This window comes from Diaporthe citri, assembly GCF_014595645.1.
Source record: "Diaporthe citri strain NFHF-8-4 chromosome Unknown scaffold_2, whole genome shotgun sequence".
Lineage (NCBI taxonomy): Eukaryota > Fungi > Ascomycota > Sordariomycetes > Diaporthales > Diaporthaceae > Diaporthe > Diaporthe citri.
In genome coordinates, this window is record NW_025064847.1 from 7,003,415 (window position 1) to 7,013,259 (window position 9,845).

General features: G+C 58.9%; 3 protein-coding genes across 3 annotated transcripts; 1 reads left to right on the forward strand and 2 right to left on the reverse strand.

Annotated features, from left to right (window-relative positions):
* Nucleotides 1-203: 203 nt before the first annotated feature.
* INS49_007428 (uncharacterized protein) lies at nt 204-2,078 on the reverse strand (the record flags this gene model as incomplete). Its single annotated transcript, XM_043168193.1, has 1 exon — nt 204-2,078. The coding sequence occupies one exon, from the start codon at nt 2,076-2,078 to the stop codon at nt 204-206; it is 1,875 nt and encodes a 624-aa protein (XP_043029337.1).
* A 1,088-nt stretch (nt 2,079-3,166) lies between these two features.
* Nucleotides 3,167-6,416, reverse strand: INS49_007429 (uncharacterized protein; the record flags this gene model as incomplete). Its single annotated transcript, XM_043168194.1, has 4 exons — nt 3,167-4,148; nt 4,269-5,288; nt 5,729-5,820; nt 6,132-6,416. The coding sequence occupies 4 exons, from the start codon at nt 6,414-6,416 to the stop codon at nt 3,167-3,169; spliced, it is 2,379 nt and encodes a 792-aa protein (XP_043029338.1).
* Nucleotides 6,417-7,429: 1,013 nt separating this feature from the next.
* INS49_007430 (uncharacterized protein) lies at nt 7,430-9,293 on the forward strand (the record flags this gene model as incomplete). The annotated part of the gene is made up of 4 exons (XM_043168195.1): nt 7,430-7,563; nt 7,685-7,775; nt 7,860-9,038; nt 9,117-9,293. The coding sequence occupies 4 exons, from the start codon at nt 7,430-7,432 to the stop codon at nt 9,291-9,293; spliced, it is 1,581 nt and encodes a 526-aa protein (XP_043029339.1).
* Nucleotides 9,294-9,845: the final 552 nt, after the last annotated feature.

Genomic DNA, 9,845 nt, shown 5'->3' on the forward strand with positions numbered 1-9,845 from the left:
TGCAATCTATAGAGGTGCCATGTTGACGTCTGTCCATTCCATAATATCAGTCCAAAATCCCAAAACTCCTCGTACCTTGAACCGACTTAGGAGGAACCATTCCTCAGCCCGTGCGTGAGAGTTCATAATTCTATTCATGCCGTGCATGCCTGGCATTCACAGCTTTCTGCGTACTGATGTTCGCACATTCAGCTGCTACGTGTCTATGGAGCCGTAGACAGCCCATCCCAGACGACAGCCTCTTCCAACACGACGTCCGCCCCGTCAGCGAAGAACTCCAAGCCACTAGACCTGGAATCCTCGAGGTAGACCCTCGTCGTGATGGCGGCCCTGCTGTTGACAAACACCTCAAGCACACTGCCGTCGTAGAAGATGTTCACCACCAGCCTCTCCTCGACCTCGGCGCCGGTCTGCGCATTGCGCGTTGTGAAGAGCGTGAAGGGCGCGGTTTCCGTCTGCAGTTTTGTGTCCTGTCTGTCACCCTTGTACGACGGCGGGGCGTAGAAATCCGGGCGCTCGATGACGAACGTCTCGTCGGCCGGCGTGAAGTACAGCTTGGTCGGCTGGGAGGCACCGCCATGGTGGATGGCCAGGCCGGCTCGCTCGCTGGACGAAGCCGACGAGAACGAGGCCCGTGCCTCCCACTGTGCTGTCTCGAGGGCCAGGAAGTTCTGCGTCGTCTGCGTCTTTGACTTGAGCACACCGGGCTGAGCTGTCCGTCTTGTGGCACCGTTGCGCAGCCTCTGCAGGCGCGGCTCAGGTGCTATCCCGAGGGTCTGCACCGTGGAAAGGCCATCCTGCCCAGGGACTGGCGTTGCCTTGACGTTGGTGATGCTCTTCAGGTCAGACCTGGTCGCCCGCACCACATTGTTGATCTCGACCAGGGAGACGACCCTGGGGAGTGAGAGACATCCGCTCCACCCCTGGTTGGCCTGCATCTCAACGGGTATGTCGTCCTCTGTCACCCAGCCGATGACGACCTGTTGTTGGGTCACCGGGTCGAAGAAGCCGTTGGCTGCGTAGTAGAGCCCGTGGTCGAAGGCTCCTCCGTACGAGAACTCGGTCAGGGCCCCATGCTCGGATTCACCCTCGGCAGGGTCGATGCCGATCCATAGCTGCGCACGGGGGCACCTCTTGGTGCCGGGAACGACGCCGGCGCCGCCGTGTGGGGGCTGACAGCCCTCGGCGCCGAAGATGAGGAAGTCTTGGCTGTGTCTCTTGTCCGCGGAGCTCAGGGACACGAAGTTTGTCACTTCCCAGTTCACGCCCAGGTCGCCTGTCCAACGCGAGGGTGCAAAGTTAAGGCCCGGCGTTGTGAGCGGCGAGATGTAGGTCCACTTGGTCAGGTCGGCGGGGTCGACCTTGTAGAGAAATGTGGCGGGAGTCTTGGAGCGGATGCCCCCGGAGATGATACCAAAGAGCGGTTCCTGCTCCTCTGTCGCGTGCGCTCCGTTCTGCTGAGGCTTGCGCCTGGCCACGAGCTCCCTCACCGCAGGCCAGGTTGCGACGTAAGGGTCCCGCCACCCGGTGATTGCAATATCTTCTGGTGGGCCGGGCAGAATAGGATTGGAGGCATGTTTTGTCCACGTATGGCCGCCATCCTTGCTTGTTGCGAGACTCAGGGTCTCACAGCCGCGGTGGTACTCCTTGGTGTAGTGTATCGGCAGTCTTGACACACTGGTGTAGATGAAGCTGACCTCGCCCTTAGCGTCTGCGCCGCCCTTGTGCTTCCCGTCTAGGCCTGTCGGCCTCCAGCAGCCCGTGAACACGCCCTCGGAGTCATAGGGAGCATCCCTCTTCAGGCTCGGGGCCTCGGGTACTTCCCATGACACCAGGTCAGACGAAAATGCCTTTCCCCAGACAATATCGCCCCATTCAGCTCCGTTTGGGTTCCATTGGAAACCAACGTGGTACGTGTTTGTTGATGGAATGTAGCCTGGGGCACAAGGGTCGTTCATCCATCCACGTGGTGCGATGAGATGATACGACGGCCGCCAGCGCGCGTAGTCCTTGGGGGCTAACCTTGTGCCGTTTACAAGGCGAGGCTCCCGCTCTTCTGGTGGCGTGACTGAACCCATGACAAGTGCTTGTGGGTTTGTGTAAGACGTGAATGAGCAGTGGGCGGGGGGGGGGAGGGAATCTTGAGCGTAGCAGAGGCCGGTTTATACAATGTGATATATGCCTGAAGCGGACAATGTTTGGTTGAACAACAGACGTGCAAGGCGGGCGTTAAAGAATCCAGAATAGGAAAAGTTCGGAGGGCAAGACAAGGAGGTGGACTGGGCTACTGCGGTACAAGTAAAAGGGATCTGCGGGTCCTTAGCGGCCGGTGCTGGAATCTCCACCGGCTGTGTGGCTGCACCGTCGGGAGAATGCTGTCGGGGGCGAAACACCGAGAATTATCCCCCGGGCAGAGCCTCCTGGCCCGCGGAGCCGATCGACAAGTCTACCTGCCGGGTGGGCAGTGTGGCACCACCGCAGTCTACAAGTGTGCCGCGGCGATCTGCCAGGGAACTAGTTCGCGCCCGAAATAGACCTTGTGTCTGCTATAGTAGAGTGCTGACTCGGATATCGTTTGAGCCAGCATAGTCGGTCATGTCGGCGCGGATCCCCCTGACTTGGACAAGCTATTTCCTGCCACAGTCCAATTCATCGGGAACAATCCGTCCCAGCTCACACCACCGTGCCTCCCTGTCCGAGAGGTGCTGGCAGGAGGAGTTGCGCAGGCAGACTCGGGGAGGAAAAGCAAACTAATAACTACTAGACTAGTCACGAGACAATGCCAAGGGTGTTTCTCCGAAGATTTGCCTGTGTTTCTCCCCCTCCACCCCGCCGTGGGATTCGCATGATGGTGAATGTCCGGAGTCACACGTTCTTCAAGTCTTGGGACCAGGTCTCCCCACGCCCTCTCCGCCTCTCTCCGCAAGATCGACGGACACTACAATCCGGAGGGTTACTCTCGCCCTGGTCGACGAGGGGGTGAGCCTCGTGGCCGGGACCCACAGGCTCGTCATCACCGGGGCCAGATCAAGACTTGGGACTTGAGACAATTCCTGAGCTACTGTGTAATAAGCGTACCGGACGTATAGAGTTTGCGCCCCTCGTTCTCGTCAGACTGGTTAAGCAGGTATATACATCCGGAGAATGGCCGCTTCCAGGGCCTCCCTTATTCGAGAATCAGGCCTAGCTCCTGGCCCACCAGCGCGTTGTACTTGGTCAGGAACACATGCTGTCCCGCCCGTATGGTCTTGAACAGCTCCAGGTAGCCCTTGAGCAGCGGCTTGCGGTGGTGTATGTTGTGTGCGTGGTGCTGCCGCGAGCCGCCGACGCCGTGGTTCCCGCCCGCGCCCCCAACACCATCCGTCCCGACCTGCCCGTCCTCGGCTGCCTCCCAGTACTGGATCGCGGCGATGGCGCTCTCCACGATGGTGTAGAGCTTCTCGATCATGCCGATGCCGTGCACCTCGATGCTCGCCAGCGGCGTCGTCTGACAGATCCTCAGCGTGTTCTCGGCTATCGACACGGCGTTGTAGATGGAGAGTGCCGCGTGCCCTGACTGGGGCACGAGGAGTTTATGTGAAAGACACAAGTGCCAGAGGCGGTTCAGCAGCCACTGCTGGTTCACCAGGATGTCAGCCTGCTGGGATGAGGTCGCAGCTGCCGCGGAGAGCCATGACGGGACGGGCGGCGGTGGCCGCTCAGCCGCCGCCATCTGCGCGTGGCTCGCTGCGGAGGACGCTGCCACCGACTGCGGTACCTTCATGGCTGATGCTGATGCTGCTGCTGATGCTGCTGCTGCTGCTGCTGCCGCCGCCGCGGCTGTCGACGAGCTCTTCCCTTCAAGGTCGTGACGGTCGATCTGGTCGTATATCATGACGGCGGTCCGCTCGTTGAGGAAGCGGCAGCCGCCCATGTCACTCTTGCAGTGACCGTTCCAGCAGCGTAGGAAGTCCTCGTTTATCGGGTCGAAGAGCCTCATGAGGAGTAGAAGCCCCAGCATGCCAGCTGCCTCGGCGTCGTCCTGGATGACGATGCCGGAGGAATCAGCGCTGTCGGCCACGCCCGAGATGGACTCGAGCAGGGACTGCGTCGAGGCGCTGGGCTCGCCCACGAAGCCGACAGAGTGGTGGCGCTGCAGCCCGTATGCTCTGTAGTGATTGTTAAAGTCATCGTCTCCCGATGGGGACTTTTCATGTGTATGTGTGTATGTGTGTATGGTGCATGTGTGTGCATGGTGCATGTGTGCATGTGTGTGCGTTGATGCCTACCTTTCTGTCACGGACAGCAGGTAGTAAACCCGTAGCCGCTGCTGCTTCTGCTCGGGCGAGCAGTTCAGGTAGCAGTCGAACTTGTCCAGGCCGAAGATGCAGCCCAGCTCGACAGCCTCCCTCATCCTCAGCCAGGCGGCGTTGTGCTGGCCCTTCTGGAAGAGGCAGGCAAACAGGAAGACGGAGGTGAAGATCATGTCCATGGTCGGGGACTGGCCAAAGTCGACGACGGTGCGCATGCGCACGGCCTCCATGAGCAGGAGGTCGACCATCTGCTGGCGCGACGAGGACGAGGCGGAGCGCTGCTCGCTGACGCGGACGGGCTGGATGAGGCCAAAGGCGGAGAGGGAGAGGAGCATGGCGCCAAAGTCCGGGTTGGTGCGGTGCTCCTGGGCGAGGAGGCGGGCAAAGACGGAGGAGCGCTTGAGGATGGGCAGGGTCGGGTAGAGGCGCTCAAAGTAGATGTCGAGCCAGCGGATGAGGTTCTCGTCGGTGATGACGGCCGGCCAGCCGCTGGAGGGCACCGAGAGGACATTGCTGCTGCTGGCCGGCGATGCGTGGGGGATCGGGGGGTGTCCGGCGACGTTGCTAAGGGAGTGGTTGTTGTACTGGGACTGGCGCAGCGAGAAGACGAGGTCGTCAAACGTGTTGGAGGCGGCGCTCCCGGCGCGGCCGTCCGGGGAGTCAGAGGGGGCCGGGCCGGCGAGCGAGGCCGAGGCGGGCCCAAACGAGGCAAGCATGCCGTCCCATGACGGGGTCAGCCCTGAGACCTGGTCGGCAGCACCTGGCAGGCCCGAGGAATCAGCGCCAAACATGAACTGGTCTTGCTGCTGCTGCTGCTGCTGCTGCTGCTGGAGGTTCTGCTGGGGCATGCCACGGGTGTTTCCGGGACTTGCATCGTTCGCTTCATGGTTGGAGACGGACAGGACAGGGGCCGAGGGCGAGAAGGACGAGGCCACGGAGGTTGACTCGGCGTTTCGGATTCGCTTCTGCTCGCGCTCCCGGATCTCATTGAGACGGCTGCGGGCGCGAATAAAGAATATGATGAGTGCCCAGCCAGTTTGCAGATAGAACAATATATATGGATCGGTGGATAGATGGACAGATGGACAGATGGACAGATGAAACGAAACGACAGGCAGATAGATCATAGGATGAACGGGGGTGTGGACGGGGGAGGGACAGAAGGGCTGCAACGGAGAGAGGAGGGGAGAGGGAGGGAGGAGAGGACAGAGGAGAGAGGTTGATAGACGTCACGATGATCTCTGTACGGCATGATATGCAACAGCACTTGTGTTTCTTCTTTCTCTTGTCTCTTGTCTCTTGTCTCTTGTCTCTTGTCTCTTGTCTCTTGTCTCTTGTCTCTTGTCTCTTGTCTCTTGTCTCTTGTCTCTTGTCTCTTGTCTCTTGTCTCTTCTCTTCTCTTCTCATCGTGCTATGCACACGTGCACACGGCTTACCGTCCAGCAGGGCCCCTCTTGCGATGGGGGGTGGCATATGTGCATTCGAAGCCACGCGAGGCACAGTTGGTGCACGGGTTGGTCAGGTCACACTACCGAAACTGTCAACATACATCACACCGACACAGTGGTATAGCACGGCAGCAGCGCAGCACAGCCCGGCCCGGCGTTCTAGACCCGTCTCTTATACACATGGCACATGTACCGGGGGGGGGAGGAGTTTACACGCCGCCAACCACGGGCCATGGGCGGGTTGTGGTACGATGCTGCGCGCTTGTATATGTGATACATATATGAATGTATATATGTACACACATAAACACGTGTGTGAGCGTGTTAGTGTAGGAGTAGGAGTATGCGAGTGTACGTGTGTATGTGTGCATATCACTGGTTCCGTCCGTACCTTTGTCTTCCGCAGGCGGCAGTTGTCACAGGCCTTCTTGACAGTCTGCTGCTGCTGCTGCTGCTGCTGCTGCTGCTGCTGCTGCTGCTGCTGCTGCTGTTGGTTCTGCTGGCCCTGAGCCTGGTTCTGATGATCATGTTGCTGCTGCTGATGGGGGTGATGATGGTGTTGGTGTTGCTGTTGCTGTTGCTGTTGCTGTTGCTGTTGTGGTTGTAGCGCCGGCCTGGCTTCGGAGGTGGTCGGCCGTTGTGGGGATAAAGACGGGGACGGGGATGAGTTTGCCATTCATACCTCAGTCGCACACATCAGACCAGAGTCTGATTGGGATTGGGATCGGGGATCTGGATCTGGGCTTCGGATCAATGGGGAGGAGGAGCGTGGAGAATTCGTGTCTCGGCTGCTGTCAGTTGTCATGTCAAGCTGGTCCTGGGCCCGGTCGATGACGCCCAAACCCCCAGACACAGCCTTGTGCCCATGCGTGCCCTTGGGCCTGGCTGCCCTGCTCGCTGGTGCTGGCCGGAGCTGCCGACCACACACGCCCAGCCCCGGCCGGAGAAACTCTGGCTCCACGCCTGCTTCCGAGATTGTCCCTCCATTTCCCCTTTGGGCCTCTGGTTTCATGCTGCCGGCGCCAATTCTGCCCCCACAAATAGACTGAGAGCTTCCTTTTTTCCCTGGGATTTCTGGGGCCCCGCACCTGCGAAACTGAATCGTGCATGCCCGTTGCCTGTCCTCCTTGCTCAGCTGCAGCTGCAGCTGCTGTTTCTGTGCTGGCTGCTCAGCTGTTTGTTGCTGCTGCTGTTGCGCCGTGCGGGTATGGTCTACCAAAGGTATCTGTGCAGCCTAACGTGGTGCGGCCAGCCTCACCCAGGCCCCCCTTGCACCCCCCCTGACCGGCCAGTCTCGGCCCATTCCAAGTAGTCGACATAGGGCTGGCTGCACGTCCGGCGCGACTACTGACTACATACTGTACCGGGCTTGACTTGACTTGACTTACACGCACATCAACATGTTCATCGTCTGATCCTGTCCCTCGACTCGTGGGCTTTTGTGCACCGCACCCAGGTGCACATCATATTGTGTATATATAAACATTCCCATCGCCGCCTCACTACCCCGGATTTTGGCTCTGCAGTGCTCAGACCTCATCTCATCAAGCACGGGTCTCTTCTCCCTTTTTTTTTCTTTATCAGTGTTTCTTCTAAACTCTATCTCTCCCATCTCTCACCACCTCTCTCTTCCTCCTCCCCTTTCACCTTGACCACAGCCCGGCAGAGTCCTTTGCCTGACCCGTCATCATGAGTCCAACTACGAGTATAGACATGGACGACCAGAAGAATGGCATCGAGAAGACCGATGCCCTCGGGGCCATGCATCACGAGGAGCCTCCACAGCCCGTCATTGCTCAGGGCAATGCCGTCAACCCCTTCCTGTGAGTAGGCCTTGGAAATATTATCCATCACCTCCTGCCTCCTGCCTCCCTTCCCGTCCGTGAACTCTCATCTGGACTATTTCAATCGGCTAACTTGGAGTCTTTCTTCCCTCTCTTATAGCATCTTCGCCTGTGTAACGTTTGCCGCCGCCTCGTTTCTGTTCGGATACGACGACAAGGTCATCTCACCAATCATCGCCCTGAAGCCATTTGTAAGTCTCTCTGTGGGGTGAACACAAGCGAACAAAAGCAAACACGGGCCATGGGCTGACCTCGTTCGTTACCGTCTCTCCCAGGTCGAGAAATACCAAGGAGTCAACGAAGCAACAGGCGAGTTCGTCTTCACTGCACGCAACCAGTCGCTGCTCCTCTCCATCCCTCTGGTCGGTTCCATCATCGGGGCCCTCTTCGCATACCCCCTGAACAACTACCTCGGCCGGAAATGGCCTCTCCTCATCGCCTACGTTGTCTCGGTCGGCGGCACGCTCCTGCAGATCTTCGCCCCGAACCTGGGCGCCTTCGTCGGCGGCCGCTCCATCGTCGCCATCTCCATGGGCATTGCCAACGCAACCGCCCCCCTGTACCTGTCCGAGGTCGTCCCCGTCGCCATCCGTGGTCGTGTCGTCGCCTGTATCAACATCATGAACCTGCTCTCCGGCGTCGTGGCGACCTGTGTCGTCTTCGCCACCAGCACCCGCGGCGACAAGCTCTCCTACGATGTTCCCCTGGCCGTCCAGTGCGCCCTGCCCGCGCTGCTCATCCCGCCCACCGCCATCATGCCCGAGTCCCCCCAGTGGCTCATCGGCAAGGACAAGTTCGACCAGGCCCTCTCCGCCCTCCGCAAGCTCCGTGGCAACTCGGACGCCGAGGTCGCCGATGAGCTGCGCGTCATGAAGCTCTGCCAGGACAACGAGCGCTCCCTCATCAACGACGTGTCCTTCTGGAACATCTTCGACAGGCAGAACATCAAGCGCACCATCACGGCCGGCTCCTTCTTCTCCTTCAACCAGATCTCGGGCGTCTTCCTGTCCACCACCTACGCCACCGTCTTCCTGCAGGACATCAACGTCGCCTCGCCCTTCGCCCTCACCGTTATCGCCTCCTGCTGCACCCTTGCCGGCTGCTGCATTGCCCCGCTGGTCATCGAGAGGCTCGGCCGTCGCCCGCTCGCCATGGGCGGCATGGGCATGCTCTTCATCCTGGACGTCATTGCCGGTGGCCTGGCCTTCCGCATCTCGGAGCCCTCGTACGCCATCGGAGTTGCCGCCTGCTCCTTCATGTTCAACTTCTTCTGGGGCTCCTCCTTCTACTCCCTGTCCAACGTCATGCCCTCCGAGATCCCCACCACCAAGCTTCGAAGCTACACCATGTCCTACACCATCGCCTGGGCCCAGACCACCGCCGTCATCACGACCGTTGTTGTGCCGCAGATCACCGCCGCTGACGGAGCTGGCCTCGGTGCCAAGACATACCTCGTGAGTTCAACCCCCTCTTGTGCTTGGCCACGCTGGCTTCTTTGCTTCACAGTTTGCTGACTGGTTCTATCCTCACAGGTCTTTGCCGGTTGTATGCTGGGAGTCATCACCTTTGTCTACTTCCTCCTCCCCGAGACGAGAGGCAGGACTTTCGCCGAGATTGATGAGATGTACGACGCCAAGATCCCCATGTGGAAGTGGAGGAAATACGAGACATCAACGACCGCGAAGACGGCCAAGAAGATCGAGATCTAGATCCGAAGTGTACGATGAGACAAAGAATACGGTGTATCTATATGATGTATGATGAAGAGACGAGGATACCCACTCAATCGCACAGAATTGCATTAATATTGTTTCGGCGCTCATGGTTGCGTGGAATCTGTTGCTTGTATAAACCTTGTGTCACCTTTTATTCCGCTACGGCGCTATGGACAGTCAACTGGCTAGGCGCGTGCAACAGGCCAACGAACCTCTGGACGTTCTGGCACCGTTCTGTATTTTGAGCATGTAACTGGTAGCCCACCACTCATCAAGAAAACACCCTGCGCGTAGAATTCGACCCAAGATGGCTGCAAAGGGTTGGCTCTCACACGAATGTCATGCCTAGTCATGTGTGCTGCCACCTATGCCTCTTTTCTTGTTCTGTGCACACGCCTTTTCGAGACCAGAAGCCCTGGCGAACCGAGTCGGTAAGAATCGGGAGCCCACAGTTGCAAAGTCTTTATGCTCCACAAATAAAATGGAAGTCGAAAGAGCATAGGGGAAACGTTGTGTTTGCCAGACAAATGAGCACCAAACTTTTTC